Genomic DNA, 21,796 nt, shown 5'->3' with positions numbered 1-21,796 from the left:
TCATGGATATCCTGTAAAATTAGGGGCAGTGGAGAGGTCTGTTTGCAAATGGAAAATACAGATATGGAACCAATGTTTCTGGAGCAGTGGCAGCTGCAATGTGCATTTATATTTTGCTCATACTGAGTGATGATGGCAAAGCAACACCGGTCTCACATTACCATACTAGTCTTCTACCTCCTTATCCTAGTAACCAACACTTACTATTTATTTCTTCTCTGGTGTCATTCCATAACATTCTCATCTCTCTAATACTAATCAACTTTCTCTCCTTGCCCTTAATTTTCCCTCCTGTATATTAGATATTAGTCCTCCTCATCTCATTCTAACACTCTGTCTATTTTGGCCTAGCAAAGGAGATGTTTGTCAGGGTCTATATTAATTTCTTGAAAACTAATTCCAGCGAACAGCTGTTCATCGAACACAAACCAGCAAATATCCATTCATTGAATGTTCACTTCAATGAATGTTTTTCTAAGGGAAGAAAGTTAGTTGGCCAGCATTAGGAAATTTGCCCTTTTCCCCTCTGTAGTGCGATCTCGGAGTTGGCATATATAAGTAGGGGAGGTGTGGGGGGTGCAGCCTTCTTGATATAATGTAGTTTGTGTTGCAGTCAGTGTTGGGAACAAGTAATTCCCTTCCCTTAGAAACGTTCAGGAACGGCCGTTCATTGATTTGTGTTCGATGAATGGCTGTTCACTGGAAATAGCTTTCGATGAATTAATATAGACCCGTTTGTCTGCTGGAAAATCTGACCACAGCATGACTAACATTTATGAGAAAGAGACATAATGCTGTAACTACTGTTCTGTCATCAGAAATATGAAGAATGAAAATCAGAACCTCAGATGTTCAGTTACATTCACACCTAAGTCCTAACAAAATCAGTATTTCTCTACCTAAATCGAGCATGAACAATAAAGGTGAAATGACTGCAAAACACTCATTAGATGACTTTCGAATTCATGAACTCCAAGAAGAGCTAAACCCAAACATAAAACTACTGTTCAATCTCAACCTTACTACAGGATATGTACCCAAAGAGTGGCGTACAGCAACAGTGGTCCCTCTCCACAAAGGTGGTGCCTCAACGGATCCTGGAAACTATTGCCCCATAAGCCTGACTAGCTTGGTCTGCAAAGCTATGGAAAAGATCATCATGGACCTCATAAATAAAGATATTGGGGACCTACAGACACTGGATCCTACCCAGTTCGGCTTTGTTAAGGGCAGATCCTGCCTCTTAAACCTGGTCGATTTCTTTGAAAAAGTCACTAAGGCCATTGACGAGGGGAAGGTGGTCCAAACAGCCTACCTGGACCTCGCAAAAGCCTTCAATACAATACCCCACTCGGGCATTATAGATAAGCTCACCAGCTTAAATATAAACCCCTATGTCACTAGATGGGTTGCAAACTGGCTCAAGGACAGAACCCACATGGTTAGAATTGCTGGAGCCATGTCAGACTCCAAACCAGTTACAAGTGGCGTCCCACAAGGCTCAGTCCTGGGACCTCTCTTGTTCGGTATATATTTCTCGGAGGTACAGGCCAACATGGAAGGACTGTGGCTGACCAAGTTCGCAGATGACTGCAAACTGGGCACCATAATCGACTCTCCAGCCGACACAAGCATCCTCCAAAAGGGCCTCATAGAAACAGACAACTGGTGCCAGAGCCATGGCCTCAAGCTAAACGCCAAAAGTGTATAGTCATCCCTTTGGCAAAAACAAAGTGCCCACAAATTACCACATAGGTGGTAATCCATTAAGTACAGAAGAAGTAATTAGGGACCTGGGGACCCAAGTTGATAGCAATCTCTCATTTGACAACCATGTGGCCAAAGTGGTTAGAAAAACATTTTATATAGCCCACCTAATCATGAAGGGATTCACATCTAGATCAGGGGCGGTCATCGTGCCTCTTTACTCATCCCTCATCAGGCCCATAATTGAGTACAATGCCCCTTTTGGGATGTACCTTACCAGACACCTGCAGCAACTGGAAAGACCCCAAAAGTACCTCACCAAGAGGATCAAAGCTCAAACAGATACCATATGCTGCCCGGTTAAAGAAACTCCAGCTCTACTCAGTGGCATACCACCTGCTCAGAGGCGATCTGTGCCTGATGTATAAAGCCATGTCCAACCTGGAATTAATGGACATGCTGCACCTCAGAAAATCCAAATCCCATCGAGCTACGCACTCGAGAGACTTGAACCTCAGCACTGAAATAAATAGGACATGCTGGAGGGACAGATTCATAACCCAGAGGCTCCCTTCACTCTGGAATAAAATCCCAGTCCAGGTTAGGCAGAGTCCCTCATTGACTCTGTTCAAGAGGAATCTTGATGAGTGGATGGGAGGTAGTAGGTTTACCCCGGGTATCACTTCTGTGTCACTGTTAGACAGAGGCACAGTATACTAACCTCGAAAAAGGGCATAGCAAAATTAATTTAAAATGGGTGGCGAAAGCCAAACACACTCTGGCTAGGCTTATAAATGCCCTAGGGCAGATAGCCTAGTATGAACATATGAACCTATGACTTCTAATGATACAAAACCATTAAGGATTTTTTCATATTCACCTTGCAAAACATGCAGTGTGCCATTGAGTAGGATGTACCCTTGTGAGGCATGTTGTGATTCATAATACAAGCTAACATTCCTTAGTTATGTGTGCCTGTGCTAACTGTAACACTACAGATTAGATAATAAAAACCCCTTCCCTAATAATACCACTATAAATTAGTGGTCTTTTTGGTCTTTGTTTTCCCTTTTCAATCTGTGTTGTGAATTGTGGATAAAGCAGTTCAGAAAATGTAAGTCCAATGCAGACTTTCAATGAATCATGCTTTGTTGTAATAATTCTTTATTTTTTTCAGAATATACTCCATGCATATATATATATATATATATAAATATATATAAATATATATATATATATATATATATATATATATATATATATATATATATATACATATAGATATACACACACACACAACACACACACACACATTCTTACATACACACATACATACAGCAACTATTTCCTTAAAAATCAGCTTATCTGCCGCTACAAATGAATTACCATCCCTTAAGGTAGAGAAGTGAGAGAAGTGCTACAGTAAATTGGTCTAACCTGGCAGTTTAGGGAAAAAAAGCAGCATTATGAATTCATATTCATGTAATTTAAAGATAAACATTATATTAGGGAAACTTTCAAATAATTAAGTACCTTTGTATCCTGGCACACATTTCCTAAATAGTAATATCCATCTTTTTCTTTCCTTGCAAGAACTCGAAGACCCCTCATCAGCTTGGGAGAAAGTAGATTTGTGTCCACAGCATCGTCACACAGAGACAAGCAGCCAGGATATGAACATGTGATTTTGGCACATGTACAAACAGGAACACTAAAGAGAAAAAGACATAAAAAAGCGCTTGCATTATTTCTCAGTCAAATGTAATTTGTGAAAACACAGACTATCCATAATATTTGGGTTAAGAAGGACACCAAGATGTTCTATCTTTTGCCAAGAGATGGGTACTTGCTCAGAGTTCTTTCTACTAAGTGGCTCCTCAGTTATTTGGAGAAGGTAAGAGAGAGTGGAGCCAGTACACAGAGCAGGTAGCTAAAGTACTCTAGGTGAAGGTGTCATTATGAGCAGGCATATTAGCTGCTAGACAGCTGTGATAACATTATTCACCTACAGATGGATTCTAGTTCATGCGGCATTGAGAAAAAAAAAACTGAGAAACCTCCATAAACTGGACGTTCATACCAGAAGAATAAGTCTGTTCATCACAGTTGCCCAAACAAATACATTCATGAAAAAAAATGCTCCATATATCATGGAAGAGGCCTTCAAACTGTGGGTCATAATAGATAATACTGAACACTCCAACTGTCTGTCTGTGCTTGTCAAATCGACACAGTAACAGTATGTCCAGAGAGTGGTGGAGTAGTTTCTAAGTAGCAAAGCACAAACAGCACAATCTACTATGGGTGGTCACAACCATTATATTTTTCATGTTAATTCCTTGGAAGGAGGTGTTGCTCCTTAAACCCCAACTTTCCATCTTGAAAATTAAAAATGATTGGTGCATAAGGATTAATAGGGTACCAGCCCCACTTCTAAATGGAAATAATGATCAATCAAACTATCTGTCTGTCTATTTATCTATCCACCCACCTAGGTATACATTTACCAACCTATTTTCATTTACTTTATATAATCTGTCTTCCTATCTTCATAATTCGTTTACATAACTATCTAAATAAAAATAACACTAGAACATTCTCACTTAAAATGCCCCCCCACACCCCGTGCAGAGGTGGTTACTGGGTAACAGACAACTGTTGCTGCTCATACAACCTTATCACGTTTATGCTGGTCCAACACTTACACTGGGTACAGTTTTCTCTTTACTAAACAACCCTTCTTAAAAACCCTGCAAGCTGGGTGTTGTCATCAATTCCCATAGTGATGTGGACATCCTCCAATTGGGTCTCACCCAAACAAATAACTGGTGGCAGAAATATGGCCTCATACTGAATGCCAAAAATGCATCATCATCATCCATTTTGAGAAGAATGATGTCCCCACAAATTATCACATTGATAATAAGGTACTAAGCACGGAATCAGTCGTGAGGGACTTGGGCACCCAAGTTGATAGCAAACTGACTTTTGAGCACCATATTGTTTCCATTGTATGGAAAGCTTTCTACATGGCCCACCTCATTAGTAAGGGTATCTCATCCAGGGACAAGGTGGTCATAGCATCCCTGTAGTCTTCCCTTATAAGACCAATTATTGAGTACAGTGTCCCTTTCGGCATGTACCTCACAAAGCACATGCAGCAGCTGGACAGACCACAAAGGTTCCTCACCCAGAGAATCCAGGACCTCAAACATCTACCCTACACAGAGGGGATAAAAGCCCTGTCCCTCTACTCAGTCTCCTACATACGCCTCAGAGGTGACCTCTGTCTGGCATTCAAAGCAATCTCAGACCCAGCCCTGATGGGTGTTCTGCATATCCGCAAATCAAGCTCCACTCAAGAAACCCGCACGCGCGACCTCAACCTGGTGTGTGACATCAATAGGACTTGTTGGCGGTACAGATTTGTGTCTCAGGGACTCCCCCTTTTCTGGAATAGACTCCCTGTCCATGTAAAGCAGAGTACCACATTAAACCTTTTTAAGCGCAACCTGGATAACTATAGAAAATACACCCCTGAGATTCCACTTATGTCTCTGCTGGACAGTGGCATAAGGTGCTGACTTCTTGGAACATGGGCTAAATTCTTAGCTAGGCTTGTAAGGGCCTCAGGGCCAATAGCCTAGTAACTTCATATGATAAAATGTACTGAAGTTCAAATGTGCTGAACAAATTTCTTGCCATACTCACTATAAACATTCTGAGCAGTGCTACAGTGCATAAATTACAGTCCAGTGAGACGATAAGTTAGTGAGACTAAGTTGGATACAGAGATTTTGGCATAGGAACATATCTCCTTTATTTACTTTTTGTGCATTTTACCCTCTTGTCTGCCAACCATTCAAGTTTTCCTTAATTTATTTATTTATTTTACATTTGTTGACCGGGATTGTCCAACTGAGCTGAACAGCCCTTTTTCAGCAGAGGCCCGGGGAGAAAAGCAACGACATATTATACAATTTTCATTATAAATTAGCATTAAACAGCAATGTTACAAGATTATTACAAGGCATTAAGTAGCAATACAATGTAATACAGTGTCAATAATCAGGAATATAGCAAAACTATTTACAAGATGTATAAAAAGAAATATGTCATTAAGATAAATATATTTTTGGAGTAAGTGGTTACAAAAACACAGTTTTATCATAATGTAGTTGCATGAAGGCAAGACAATTACAATAGAAGATTCTCCGAGATGATTTGCTTAATAGATTTTAGAAGACAGTAGAGGGAGTATTCAAGGAAGATTAGAGAGAGCTAGTGAGAAGAGTGAGTTAAGGGCAGAAAGTAGATTAAGGTATGGGAAGCGGGGGATGATTAAGGCGGGAGAGTGCAGTGGCAGGACCAGTGACTTTTAAAGTGTTCTTTGGTGGCTGTCAAATTGTTTAGGATGTGTAAGGGTCCTGATTTCTAGTAGCAGCCTATTCCGGGCAATAGTGGGGTGATAGCTGTACATGTTGAATCCACATTTAGACTTGGGTTTGTAGATTTATAGTAGGTCTTGGTTAGAGCTTCAGAGAGATCTGGAGGGAGAATAATGGGAGATGAGAGGGGATAGTGTTGGGCAGTAAGAAGGCTGGCATAGGATAGGATGGATGATCTGGAGCTGAGAGAGTAAAAGCTGGTGGGGTAATTCAAGCCAGTTTAGATGTTTTAGAGAGAGACAGTGATGGGATTTGTATGTTTGTTGGGCAGCAAATCTAGCTACCTTGTTGTAGGTAGATTTGAGTTTGGTCAGGAGTGCTGAATTAAGATTTGTGAGAATTTGAGAATTGTACATTAGACTGGGTAGAAGGTAGGTAAGAGAGAGAGTAATCTTGACTTCAGACGTAAGGAATTTCTTGTTAAGGTAAAGGAGCCCTAGTTCTGAAAGAGTCTTTCTGATGCAGTTATTAACATGCAAGTCAAATTTAAACTGATTGTCGATGGTTACGCCTAAGAGCTTAGTGCTGGATTCTACCTGAATGGAAAAGTTATTAAGGGACTGTATAGAGAAGGAGGGTTTAATATTGTTGAACTTTTTAGGTAGGAAGAGTAACACCTTTGTTTTATAGTGTTAAGGATGAGCTGGTTGTTGGACAACCATGTTTCAACTAAGTTAAAAGATGCCTGAGTAGCTAAAAAGAGCTTAGAGGGAGAGTTGGCTGTGGTGATGACTGTAGAGTCATCTGCATATTGCACTAAAGATGACTGAGGACAGGAGGCATAGAGATGATTAGTAACGATATTAAAAAGTAAAGGCCCTAAGATAGACCCTTGAGGTACACCCATTTTTACAGGGAGAGGAGGGGAGAGTGCAGAGTGCCATCTCACTGATTGAAATCTATCAGTGAGGTAGCTGGAGAACCATGCAACAGTATCAGAGGAGAAGTTGAGGTTATGCAGTTTGTGCAGTAGAAGAGAGTATGAGACAGTGTCGAAAGCTTTTGAGAGGTCCAAGAATAAGCAAAAAATAAGTTTATGGTCATCCATGGCTATAGAGACAGTGTTGAGGAAGGATAACAGAGCTGTAGTGGTGCTATGTTTGTGTCTGAAGCCTTGCTGAGTGGGTGTAAGAAGATTTTCCTGTAGTAGATACTGCATAACTTGCTTATGAATACATTTTCCTAGTACTTTACAGAGAGGGGAGAGGAAATCAGACACAGCTCATGAATCCCTGAACTAGGAATACACCCAGTACAATATGGAGCAAACCACATGGAAGGGTCGTGATCCAGGAAACCATGAGCATTTCTTGCATCTCTGAAAGGATCTAGCAATTAGCTCATTCTGCTGGGGGATGGAAATCCTCATCCTTTGTCCACTATAAGTTTGAATTATCTGCCAGAATGGAGCCCTATATTAGCCTTTTTTAGTTGTTACTGGGTTAGGAACTACTTGGTGCATGCTCCACTAATAACTTCATTTTATCTAGGCTGTGAATATGGTGCCATTTACTAGCAAAGCCGCAAACCCTACCTCTGGTGGTGACATGAACACCTGCATTACCACATGGACTCCTTACACTCTCTATCCTGCACATACATGTTTTTTTTTCACAAATGGAGACAAAGGTTACTATCACAGGCTTGGTTAGAAACACCCCATGTCTTCATCTGCACCAGCTCCCTGCTTTCTGTGCTTAAGTCTTCTGCTTAGTACTGCTGTGGCATATGATCTGGCTGGGGACCATCACAGTCTCCCACCATGATGAGAGGATTGTAGATGTTCAGCTTCAAGTTTATTATAATGCTTTTATAAAAAGCATTTCACATCAATAAGAAACTGGAAATGAGAAATAATGATTAAACCCATTGTTTACACAATAGATAAAATGAAATTTGTTATAAAATGATGAGGAGCAGCAAGATGAAGCAATAATAATAAAACAAGCAAGCAATTTGCAGAGGTCAAAAATAGCAAAATTATTACATAACACATATCCTACTTTAAGAATTGAGTAACAACAAGAAGCAGCCATCACAGCAGCTATTTAATTACTACATTATTAAATAGCCCAGGTACTAATGGTGATTGATAACAGCTAATAGATCAAACAGCTACAGAACATAAACATTCACCAAAATAGACACATGTAGTAATAGGTCCAATAGCTCTTTATCTTCATTTAAACAAAGGCATTCATTAAATCTCATACAAACGTTGACAAGATTGAAGTATAAAAATACTCATTAGCAGTACAATGAAATAACATCTAAACAAACACTTCACACTTTAGCATTATGAGGCTACACAAATGATTAAGCAGATCTTCCCAAACATATAAAGGCTTTGAGTGTAATGCCATCCTGAGGATCCGCAGAATGACAGCTATAATTTGTCTCTACTTTATGATACAATTCAAATTCAAGTTCAGTCCTGTGCACCAGTAAATCAAGCCAAAACAAGCAATGACACCTTCAATAAACAATTTCAGTTATAAACTTCATACAGCCCTGTACAGTTCACAACCACAGTATTTTCCAGCACATTCCAGCAGTGACAGGATAATATGATGACAGAATAAACCTGTATTATACGGCTACCTCACAAGAAAATTCTCAGCAGATTTTCAAAAATGTAAACCAGAAATGTAGAAGAGCTCAATGCTCTCATAGACATCTGTCACCAGCTAGAGTGTGCTGCTATGTAATATGACAGAAAATCCTGGGTTACAGGGCTGTATCCCTCTACACCACAATGCACGAAAACATTATGACTGTATGCCCTCAAGTATGAGCATCCAAAGTTACAACTCAGCTCTAATTCTGAACTTGTACATAAAAACTCGGTTTTGATTCTTACTCTGTGTCACTTGCCTACAAAAATCCCTGCTGTGATTGTTGTACTAACTAATATTTCCACTGGAGGCATGTGTTACGGACATGGGAAATTAAAAACTTTGAACCACCCTCGATGATTGTATGAATAATGGCCCCTCCCAGCTGACCATCATTCCAGTGATGAGGAATGAATAAACCAATTGCCTGTGGAGGGGGATGATGACTGACAGAAAACGAAGGAAAAGAGTAAAAAAAAATGTTGTATTCACTAATTTTGTATTCTATTTTGTCAATGATTTTTTGTTATTAAGCATCTTGTATTACTTCTCTCTGGTTTCAAAACTATCAGTCTCTCTAATTCAAATGTTCTAATATGATATGAATATACGTAATGTTACAAACATTACTGTATCATTAAGAGATGAACGTTGCACACTGTATTTCTGGACATATGCTAGTACATTTGGTAATTCTGTTTGTTCATTAATGGCAAGGGTCATGACTGATAAGAGACCTTGAACCATTTCACTTATCCAGTTAATGAATGATAAATACTAAAAAAAAAATCAAGTGCTGTGGAAGGGGGCCCATGGATTAAAAACAGCCTGGAGCCCAAGGTACGCTTAACTCATTACAGCCGAGTGCGCATCAAGGAGTTTCTGCAGTTACCTCCTAGTGCGCCTCTAGGCACCAAATATTGCTTGTTCATATTTGCATTAATAATTCCAAAAATATGCTACATAAAAGGTATCAGAATATTTTATCTTGAAGCATATATGATGGCAAGCACAAGTATTTATATTTAACCTCTATCAATGAGTATGTATTACAACTCTAAGGTGATAATTTCATTTTTTAAAGACTCAAGCCACACTCACTGGGAGTTAAAGGTACACACTCAAATAAGCTGTATTGAAGGGAAGCTGCTGCTGCTGTGTAATATATTCATGAAATGCAGCCAGCCACTTATCCACAGCTCTCATAAGTACCCAGACTTTATGGCAGAAACATGTACACATCACCTGATTACATCTATAGTAAATGATTTAATACATGAAGGAAAAAGACAATTGGAATAATAAAAATAATAATAATAAAGATACCTATATGCAAAAAAGTCTAGAAGATTTAGGATCTTTCCCTGGAAGTGTTTACATAGGTATTTTTATACCCCAAGGAGACTCCAAAGAATTTTTCCTCAGGTGGATAGCAAATGCTGGAGGTGTGATGGGCAAGAAAGAGGTAGCTGGGAGTATATTTTTTGGGAATGTAATGAGCTGGCAGACTTTAGGGATTCTCTGCAGACTGCTCTGTCAGAGATGCTGGGTGAGCAGATTGGATTGACTGGGGAGATGATTTTTTTGAGTTATGATGCAGAATCAGAATTGCCTAGACATATAAAGCTTTGTTGAGTCTATTTATGGTCGCTGCCAAAAAAACAATTACTAGAAAATGGAAATCAAAGTCTAGACCAAGTTTACTAGAAGTAGTGAATATAGTAACAGAGATAAAACAACTGGAATTGGGATATTTAGAAAAGAGAAGGAGCAAACTACATAAGAAAAAAATGGGAATTGTGGGAACAATATATGCAGAGAAGGCATGAGGTTTAAGAGGCAGGATTTGAATGAGCCATATAATGCTTAACTGACAATGAAAGGATAGATTTTAAGTGATACATAATGTTTGCAACTACAGTTGCTTCAGTGGTGTCTGTGATGTATAATGTTTGCAGCTAAAGTGGTGTCATTTTGTTTGTTTTTCATTTATATAAATGTAAGATTGCATATGTCATATGTGATAATTTAATAAAGATGTTTGTTGAAAAAAAATGATAATAAAATTCCTGGTGTATAACTGTTATTGAAAAAACAATAATAAAGATACCTGGTGTATAACTTACTGCGAATATGGATGATGCAAAAGGTTTGAGTGCCAACCCAAAGCATTACAGCACCTGGTCTCTCGTAGGTGCAAGCCACAACACTTACTATTTGTTGCTAAGTCAGCCATAGTCGACAAAGCCATCACCTGAACAAACACCAAAATTACTTGTTACATTTCTTAAGACATAGCATAACATAATCATACATAATATATAATTTCATATTTCATCATGGTTAATTTCTGTATCACCCCTTTGAGACAATTGTACCAATGTAAATTGTACATTTTATGCCTTTGTTTCTCATTTTTATGTTAACTCAAGAAAATCAGAGTAGTACCAGAGAGATAACCCATCAGTACCATTTTAAACTGTACATAATGTCATTGACTGAGATAATGTAATTTGACATTACTGATGGCAAAAGTAACAATGATAATTGAATGTTAATCCTGAGAATAAAACTTGAGAAGTAAAACTACCTGCCATCTAGCACAAAACTCAGAATCATGCTATGCATCAATCTACGTGTTGAGAAAAAAATATTAAAGAAACTAATAAGAGTTATCCTGTCAAGCTTGTTAACAAAGTGGGGAAATTTTAGAGGCATCAGAGATGTGGTTTACCTTGCCTGTTTATAACTCTTTCATTATATCTACAGCCTTCACTCTCCATCTGTGAGATAAAGAATTAGTTTGAGCATCATCGCATAGGCAGCGGTACCAGACACCACTGTTTCATTATCACAATGTCCACAGTTATACTGGGTTGAGAATGAATGCAGAATTATAGTTCTAGTGTAGATGCATACTATCTGCGTGATTACAGTGAAATGGTTTATTTTAGGGAAAAGATAGCGAGGCTAAAGTGATAAATGTGAGGGTTATATTTAGAAAGTGCTGAACGTGAGACATGCTAATGTCCCATTTCCTAACTTTCGGCTAGTCATTGTTTTTGCAATTCCATAGATGTCTTGCAGGAAAATTGCACTTGTCTGCAAAACTAAATGAATTTCCCTGTTTACTGTGCGCCTTATTTCCCAGTGTTACACCTTTGTCTGTATGTTATATGTTGGGTTCAGTCCCACAGCATCACTATAGAGATGCATACTGATACATGAGCTGCTGGACAAGAAGAGTGCAAATGAAAAAAATGCAAGCATACCTAATGCCTGTTATCTGAATACTGCATCAATGGACCAGCATAGCACATCCTCTATGATACAGAAGGTACTGCAGTGCCATAAGCAATGTACATGGCCATTCTGTACAAAACTGTTACTGCTATAATATTCAAAACATATCAGCAGAAACTTGTACAATTGCTGTACCACAGCACCTTATGTGGGTAGAGTAGTAAACAATTACAGATGGTACTGAGGTGCTAGAATGAAGCAACCCTATAGCAGTTTAACAGTTATAAAACTTAAAGGGTATGGTAGCATGGTAAGTACTGGAGCAACATAAGTAAGGTACAGGTCATTTAATGTAGCCTTATTCAGTACGCTTTACTTCACAAATGCATTATACATAATGGGACATCAGCAGCATGCATTCTGGATATTCTTCTTCAAACTATGGTATGACACATAGCATTATGAAATTTTAAAATCCTAAAAATCAAAGGTATACATTCCGGGTCTATATTATAGTATCACAGTTTTTAAACTTTGAATGCTATAATATCAACCTGTTTTTGTCGAAAACTCAAAAATAGCGAAGCCACGGAACTTCAAAATCTTACCTAGGGTAATATTTCGGATGTCCGTTCCATGGCTTCGCTATTTACTCTACTGTGGTGGGAAGGTTACAGACCGGGGTAAGGTTAGTATGTGAACAGAGGTTACGGACCGGGTAAAGGTAAGTGTGGGAAAGGATCAGGGTAAGGGGAGTGTGCGATAGTTAGGGACATTAGAGTTAGGGAGCGGATAAGGTGAGTGTACAATAGTTAGGGACATTAGGGTTAGGGTCGGGTTAAGGTGAGTGGACAGGTAGTAGTGTAGGGTTAGAATTATGGTTTTGTTGAGTGTATCATGGAACTTATAAACAAAGACATTGGCAACCTTAAAACACTGGACCCCACCCAGTTTGGGTTCATGAAGGGCCAATCTTGTCTCCTGAACCTTATTAACTTCTTCGAATCAATCACCAGAGCTGTGGACGAGGGTAAGGCAGTCCACACAGCCTATCTAGACCTCGCCAAGGCCTTTGACACCATCTCCCACTCTGGAATCAGATAAACTTGCTATGCTGGGCATTAATCCCTATGTCACTCGATGGGTTGCCAACTGGCTTACTGACAGAACCCACACTGTAAAGGTAGCTGACTCCAAATCCAGCTCCAGACAAGTGACAAGTGGAGTACCTCAGGGTTCAGTCCTGGGACCTCTCTTGTTTGGCATCTACTTCTCTGAAGTACAGGCCAACACTAAGGGACTCTGGCTAACAAAGTTTGCAGATGACTGCAAACTGGGAGCCATTATTGAATCCCCACATGATGTGGATATTCTACAAAAGGGCCTTACAGAAACAGATGCTTGGTGCCAGAGCCATGGGCTCAAGCTCAATGCCAAGAAATGTATAGTTATCCCCTTTGGGAAAAACATGTACCCATGAATTGTCACATAGGTGGCAGTACACTAAACACCGAAAGTATGATAAGAGACTTAGGGACACAGGTGGACAGTGGTCTCACCTTCAATAACCACATCGCCACAACAGTCAGGAAATCCTTCTATGTGGCACACCTCATCACTAAGGGCTTTTCATCCAGAAAAAAGGTGGTCATTGTCCCACTGTACTCATCCCTCATTAGACCCATTATAGAATACAATGCCCCATTTGGTATGTATCTCTCAAGACATCTGCAACAACTGGAAAGGCTGCAGAAATACCTCACTAAAAGAATCACAGGCCTAAAGCAGATGCCATATGCTGACCGCCTTAAAAAACACCAGCTATACTCAGTTGCATATTGTCTACTCTGAGGCGAACTCTGCTTAACATACAAGGCCATGTCAAACCCAGAGCTGTTGGACATGCTACACTTACAGAAATCCCAATCCCTCAGAGCCACATGCTCCAGGGATCTAAATCTTGCATTCACAATAAACAAAACATGCTGGAGGGATAGGTTCCTGACTCAGAGACTCCCCAGACTCTGGAATAGACTGCCCATACACATCAAGCAGAGCACCTCTTTGGCCCTCTTCAAAAGGAACCTTGATGATTGGATGGGAGAAAGGAAATTCACCCCGGGGATCACGTCAGTTGCCCTGCTAGACAGGGATCCAGGGAAGTAAATAGTGTGGGAAGAAATAGCCAGGGAATTGTTATGGCTAGGCTTGTATAGGCCCTAGAGCCGATAGCCTAGTACCAACCTATGAACCTATGTATGTGTGTGGGTTTATTTATTTTGGAGTGCTTGTGTTGTGTGTTTGTGTTTCGGAACAGCAAATTTTTTCCCTGGAAAAAATTTGCTGTTCTGTATGTTCGATATTTTGTGGTTTAGATATTTTAGATACGATGAAATAGCATTCGCTATTTAAATCGTACGATACGGTAATATAAATGCTATATTCCATAAAAGCATCAAACATAATTTTCCTATATGCATCTTGCTCAGTTTTTGAGATATTAAATTATGCATTGGCTGAAAATTCCCCATAGGGCAGAATGATGAATTCACATTTTCTCCCGAGGCAATACTTGTAAAAGGTACAAGATGTCATAGAGGTATGAAAATACCATAAGAATTAACCCTGTTAGAAGAGACAGATTTCAGGTCTGTACGATAGAAGCAATAACATCCAGTGATCTGAATGTTCAGAAAAACATCTTTTCACTCTGTCTTCCAGATCTAAAAGTTCTTTCAATAAGGGCATGCATTATTCTAAAAATCTGATTATCTCTGTTAACATTTTCAGACATATCTTTCGTTCTGTTTTTATGACACTGACCCCACAATGCTGCATTTTGGGGCCTCTGCACAATCAGTGAAATCAATGGGAATTTAGTCATGAATAGTTAATAATGTGTGAAAGGGGTGGTATAAAGTTGATATATTAAAGGAGCACATATATGTTTCTGTGGAATAAAATTATGCTTTAGATTATCAGCAGCCATTCATCCAGCATTCCAGATAGTTTCTGTCTCAGTCTTCAATATTGTTATATAAGAGAAACCCAATTATAAAACTTTTGTCAGTCTACTGGATATGTTTTTCTAGTACTGAAATGTTGCAAAATTCCAGAGAAACACATTTTGTGGGATGCCAAGCTAGACGTACAGTCAAATTTCAGCAGGTAAAACACGTGAAACCAATCTACAGTGCTTCAGTATTTCCGTCCGAATGGAGAACTCAGCAATTCATAAAGCTCACTGTATGTATGCTGTATGTTTGCATCTCAAACAAATAAACAGGCAGGTTTAAACTCTAAGTCTATAGCTGTTGAAAGTTTTATGAACCACAGCAAAAAGTGCACCTCCCTATGAAATAAGAAATACAGACATACACTGTCCCCAGAAATATGTTATAATTACTGTCCAATAGTGGAGGGTGGCACGTGAAAAAAATCATGCCCATGAGTACAAATAACATTAATACTAGAGAAAATCCATTCAGCTCAGTGTGGTACAGCATATCCTGTAGGTACTAAGAGAAGTACAGTAATAACAGAGTGGCATGAAAATACAAGTGACTAACCATACAATTATTTGTAAAATGAACTTCTACTGTGCGTAGCTTTATATAACACTTTCCCTCATGGTTTTCTACTCATATCTTAGATTAAGGTTTCAATCCGCACTTCATCTATAACACTGTCATGCTCATTCCCCCTCTCCCTTCCTAAACCTTCACTCCTTACTCTCTTCTGTCATCACTTCTTTTCTCTTCCTAATTTACCACCTTTTTATCTCTATTCCCCCTGCATTTTATTACAAAACCACATTGGCACATTAATACAACAACCCCTCCCCCACAAGTACTATGAGGAGTGCAGCTGGTACTGGGATGACAAACTCACCCTCAGGTAGCACACGGAATTTAGGTGGTTTTGAGATAACAAACTCCCCAGTGAGTCCTCTAAGAAGTATAGCTGGTACTGGAGTTATGGCACAACTGTAAATAATAGTTATGATAAGTACAGCTGAAACTGTGGTGACAGGAAGTACAACTGCTACTGGGATAAGAGATGCAGATTATCCTGTAATAATTAAGCAGCTCTGATACTACAGAAGCATGTAATATCCATAATTACAATACAAAGCACTGCATAACATCATTAGCCTGGTTGACAATGGCATAGTTGGCTAAAGCCACTATCTACATCTAAGGGGACAGTCCTCCTGATAGCCAGACTTGGGGTGTACACATTAAAACAGCACTATTTGTGCTAATACAACCTAGAGTCCTGCTATCCTGGATATTACAGAACCAGTATGTTAATCGAAGCAGAGTGTAGTCCATGATCATTCCTGTGTAACATAAAGAGGTTCTGTAACACAGGCAGTGATGTTTGTTGTTAGTGATTGAGAACAAAAAAGAAAGACATAACAAGCGTATTTGGTCTATCATCTACTGCTGGTTCTTTAAGAAACATCTTTATAGTAAATAGCAGTTGACAGCCAACAATATTAATTTTTAAAATATATTTTTTTTACTTGCCATAATGAAATGTGTAGGACAAGATCCATCTTCAGTTACACATAGGACTCAAGCATGGTAGGACTCAGTTAGCTTGGCATCTAAATCTTTCCCTGGTGGCCAAACTCTTCCCTTTATCCATAATCCTTAACAAAGAAGGACTCCTCTTCAGATCAATGTAAGCCTGCACTAATGCAGATAAAGCAGGAAGAAAATCTATAAAGGAAACCAAATACTCTGAAAGATCTTCTTGATCATAATGAAAATGCTGGGGGAGGGGGCCATAAAGGAAGATGGACATGGTCCTACATATCTGTCATTACAGTAAGTACATAACTTTTGTATGTGATAAGACCTGCCCAGTTTCCTCTAACTATAGGACTAAGTTCCAAGCTTATCATGATGGGTGGAGTGTAATAAATAATATTTCTGACGTAATATTTCCAAGAAGTTGAAATGGAAATCACTTGAGCTTAAACTGTCCTACAAAGGTAATGAGGGGCATGTCTAGTCCTCTAATAAAAACTGTAATTTATATTATCATTATAGTTGTGATAAAAGAGATTTACCTAGGGATGATGCCTCTAAGTCCTATACATCATTAAGAGAACTTCAGTAAGAGATCAGATCCATATTAAACCAGCTGAACAAGGGTGGAGTGCTCTGACCTACAACAGGATTAAGTAGTATCCTGTGGGGTGGAGATAGGAACAGTTTGTAGATAATAGAAGCAAATAGCCAAGTAAATAAGCTGAACATCTTCCTAAAGACTGCATAACTGAATTATAGCATAGTGTTAGGGAAGAACTATATCCAAGATAGCAATATCTCAGGAACAAACAAGCAAATGATACAGACGATATTTTAAACAAACCTTAAGTCAACCAAAACTAATTTGTAAAATCATCAATAGCATTATTTCACAGTACCTAATAGCCAGCAAATAATAAGCTTGTTGTACAGTGAGACTGCTTGGTTGATACAGCTGTCAATACAATATTTATGTGAAATTAATTGCTTACTTGTGACTTTACCTAAAATTCCATGCATTATACTGTAATGTTCTGTTCAATAATTTGTTTCCTTCATTATGTGTCACTCGTATTGTTTATGACTGCCATTGTGATTGAATCATGGCAGAAAAAGAGTTCAATGACAAGCCTGCCTACCCTGTTAACAAAAACAAACTAATAAATAAATAAAATACTGACATAAGATGAGACAAAAAAAAACCCACAATCTTACAACTGTCATTACAAAAACATAGGTACATAGGTTTATAGGTAAGTACTAGGCTAGCTGCCATCATCATCAACCCCCCTTTTCCCATTTCTACATGGGGTCAGGGTGTCATGTTAACTGTCACCATCTGTCTATTCATTGCCGCACTCCTGCTTTCTTTGACACTCATGCCTGAGTGTCACAGGTCTTCTCTCATACAATGCATCCACCTCTTTGCTGGATGTCCTCATTTCCTCTTACCTTCTTCCTTTTTGTCCCAAATCTTTTTCACCAGACTGTCTTCTGCTTTTCTGCTCAAGGGCCCGAACCAACATAATCTGTTCTCTTTGATTTTTTCTCCAATTGGAGCTACTTTGGCTTTTGCTGTGTTCTCATTTCTTTATCTGTTTCACAGTGTGCATCCTACCACCCTTCTCAGACACTTCATTTCCATCACTTCTAGCTTTCTCATCTGCTCTGCTTTTACTGACCAGGTTTCTTTACCATACAGTAGTACTGGTCACTCCACTGTTTTGTACACCTTACTTTTCAGCTTCTTTGGCATTCTTCTGTCATGCACTACACCTGACATTCTATGCCAGTTGGCTGCAGCCCCTTGGATTCTAGCTTTGACCACTTCATTTAAACTTCCCTTCTCCTCAACCACCCCTCCCAGATACTTGAAGTTATTTACCTGTTCCACTATCTTCCATTCTATCTCAATTCTCTTCTGATTTTCCCAATTTGCTTCCATTACCACTGCCTTATCTGTACTTAGTTTCATCCCATGTGACATCAGTTTTGCATTCCACTACCCTATCCTTTGCTGAAGTTCTTGCTCAGTCTGCCTGCAATGCCACATTGTCTGCATACAACAACTTTGTTGATTTGTCCCCTTTGACCCGTTTGCTAATGTACTTGATCACCAGTATGAACAGCAGTGGGCTCAGAGCTGAACCCTGATGCACACCCACATGCTGGGAACCCTTCTGTGGGACCAAACACTGTTCATACTTGAGTCATTGAGTCCTTGTACATAGCCTGCACTAATTTTACCAATGTTTATGGTACTTCAAACCACCACAGTACTGCCCAAATCAGCTTTCTTAGGACTTTGTCATATGCTTTTTCAAAGTCTAGGAATGCCCAGCTGGACATTTCCTCATCTCTAGCTTCTTCTCATCTATCTGTCTCACTACAAACATCAGGTCAGTTGTGCTGTATCCTGATCTGAATCCAAACTGCTCATCTCTCATCTTACTTTCTACTACACTGCATATCCGTTTATCAATCACCCTCTCCAGAACTTTCATGCAGTGTAACAGGAGTTTGATAACACTGTACTGCCCACAGTTGGGGATGCCCCCTTTGTTCTTGTACAAAGGACAACACAGATGGAACATTATGGTGCGTACATAACTTCTTTTTGTTCAACATCCCACTCCAATGGCAAAAGGAAAGGAGCACAAACCTGAAGATAAAGAAGAGTTCCCAACCAAATCTATAAAATGTTCTTCCCAAAGAATGCAACAAAAAAAATCCCATGATTTTATTTCTTAATAGAATTTTTGTGAGTAGTACCTTGTTCACTATTTCAGTCTTTTCCTTTAGCCCAGTGTTAGCCATATACAAGGATATTTCCCACCAAGCTTGCAACATTTGTCATTATATCAGATCCATGTGGACAAAATTCCGAATAATTTGGTCTGTAGAAATTATCTTCCTAGGATGAGTATGCTTATTCTCCAGTTATCTGGGATATGCCTTTCCCTTCATACTGCTATGAGTACCCTTAGGAGCCATTCCTCCCCTATCTCACCCAGCATCTTTATCATATCTGCTGTGACCTCATTTAAGCTTTCTGCTTTCCCTGACTTTGATTTCCTTCGTGCTATTCTTACCTTTTCTAGGGTGGGTTCCTCCAATTCTCTCATTGTAGGCTGTGTCTAGGGCAGTATTGCTTCTGTGAGGTTTTCTTTATTCAGAAGCTGCTGGAAGTACTCCTTTCATCTGCCTTGCTGTCCTGTGGACTGGTGAGCAGGTTGTTGCTGGCATCCCTTATCAAGGGTGCCTGACTATCTTCTTTATCTTTCTGTCTTTGTCTTGCAACCTGATATAGTTTCTTAGTGTCACCTACTGAGTCACTTTCCAAAAGCTGATAGAGTGTATTGTAATTCCTTTCTTAGCTTTTTTGTTAGCCAACCAGTATTCCTTCCTAGCCTGGTCCGTCTTTTCTATCTCCAACTTTTTCCTGCACTCCTTCTTTCTTTTGATGACTTCCTTGACTTCTGCATTCCACCACCAGTCTTCCTTAGTTCCATACCTGGCTCGGCCACATATCTGTTTTCTAGTTCTCACACATGCTGTTGTGAGGTGCTGCCATTCTTCCTCGACTCCTCCTATTTCCTCCTCTTCTTAGGGTGCTAGAGCCCTGAGTAATTACTTGAACTCTTGTACTTTCTCTCCAGTCAACTTATTTTATTTACTTTGGCCTGTTCTCTGTTGACCTTAGAGCCTTCTATGACCCTTGCTTGCAGCTGATTGTGGCAACCAGTGATTTCTGCTGTGGGCTAACTGTTTCACTGGGCATGACATAGCAATCACTGGTTCCACACCAGTGCCTTTTCCTTAAGAGGAGGAAGTCTACCTGAATTGTATGTTGGCCATTCTTGTATGTAATCTTGTGACTGTCTCTCTTTTGGAACCATGTGTTGGCTACTATCAAGCCATTTGCCAGAGAGAAGTCTAAAATGGCCTCTCCTTCTTTATTCCTGCTGCCACACCCATGTGGACCCAAGCAGTCCTCACATTCTGTTCTGTCTGTTCCAGTATGTGCATTCAAGTCCCCCATTATCAACACCAATTCATGTTGTCTTGCTTTATCCAGTAGATCCTGCAACTGTTGTATGAATGCACTCTTTTCCTCACTATCACAACCCTGTTGTGAAACATAGGCTGAGATTATGACTACTGCTCTATCATTTCACTGGAGTCTGACTACCATGACTCTGTCACTAATTCTGATGATATCCTTCATTGCCTTATGAAGCCTCTCTCTCACCACAATTCCCACACAATTTCTAGCCTGTCCTCCTGAGTAGTAGACTATAGATCCCAAGCCAAGTGGCTTTGCTGAACTGCCCTTCCATCTTGTCTCTTGGAGACATAGAATGTACAGCCTCCTCCATACCACCATGTGATCCACTTCCAAGCTGCATCCTGTCAGTATACCTAGATTGAGTGTAGCAATTCTTAGTTTATGTTTAGCAGGTTAATTGATTTTACGACCAGCTTTCACTCAACAGAGCTATCCCAGGTAACCCAGGCTGGGCAACTGAACACTAGCCAGTCAGAAGCTTATTGACCCAGGGCTGCTGGGCTTTAAGGTAAGCACACACCAGCCAACGGGGGCACATACACCCCTCCCACTGGTAGCATGGGTCCCTGGTGCAGGTTGGAGTAGGCCAGGTCCTCAACCCACTTATCACTGACAAATACCCTTGCCCATTTGGGGACATTAGTCACATGACTGGATCACCAAGAGCCATATTTTACCACTGTGGCCAGTCTGTGATTCTTGTTCACCCATCTTAAGGATACTGTGCACCACAGTAGATGCCCAAAGCGGTTTGTCTCTACAAATTATCTCCTATAGGGCACCATGCAGAGTCTGTGCTGTTGCCTACAGCTCCATTCATTGGTGAGTTTGAGATGGAAACACTCAGCTACCATTGTGGACCATTTTAAGCCTAGCCAATCACCCTCAAAGGTGAGAATCAAACCCTGGACCTTGTATCTGTGAGGTAAACACCTCAACCATCATGCTGACCTCCAACCTCAAAACTCATACAACCAAGGCTGGCCATAGGTAAATTTAAGCACTGTTGTCCACCACCTCCCACACCACACTCCAAGTGTCCCCCATTTTTCATAGGTTTAGAGGTAAGCACTAGGCTAGCTGCCCAGGTGGGCCACTTTTTAAGCCTAGCCAGTTCAAGGATGAGAACAAAACCCTGTACATTAAATCTGTGAGATAAGTACCTTAACCATT

General features: G+C 39.8%; 1 protein-coding gene across 2 annotated transcripts in view; it reads right to left on the bottom strand.

The window, feature by feature from the left end:
* LOC122796635 overlaps window positions 1-21,796 on the bottom strand; it is a 563,252-nt gene that overhangs the window by 344,341 nt on the left and 197,115 nt on the right. For both annotated transcript variants that reach the window (XM_044065262.1, XM_044065263.1), the window contains exons 3-4: window positions 10,897-11,024; window positions 3,241-3,418 (exon numbers count right to left, since the gene is read on the bottom strand). In XM_044065262.1, coding sequence (XP_043921197.1) covers window positions 3,241-3,418; window positions 10,897-11,024 — 306 coding nt within the window. The remainder of the gene's footprint in view (window positions 1-3,240; window positions 3,419-10,896; window positions 11,025-21,796) is intronic.

Source organism: Protopterus annectens, chromosome 3.part0, assembly GCF_019279795.1.
Source record: "Protopterus annectens isolate FY-2018-M chromosome 3.part0, PAN1.0, whole genome shotgun sequence".
NCBI lineage: Eukaryota > Metazoa > Chordata > Ceratodontiformes > Protopteridae > Protopterus > Protopterus annectens.
Note: the sequence above shows the minus strand (reverse complement) of the source record. Positions and strands in the feature narration are given on the sequence as shown.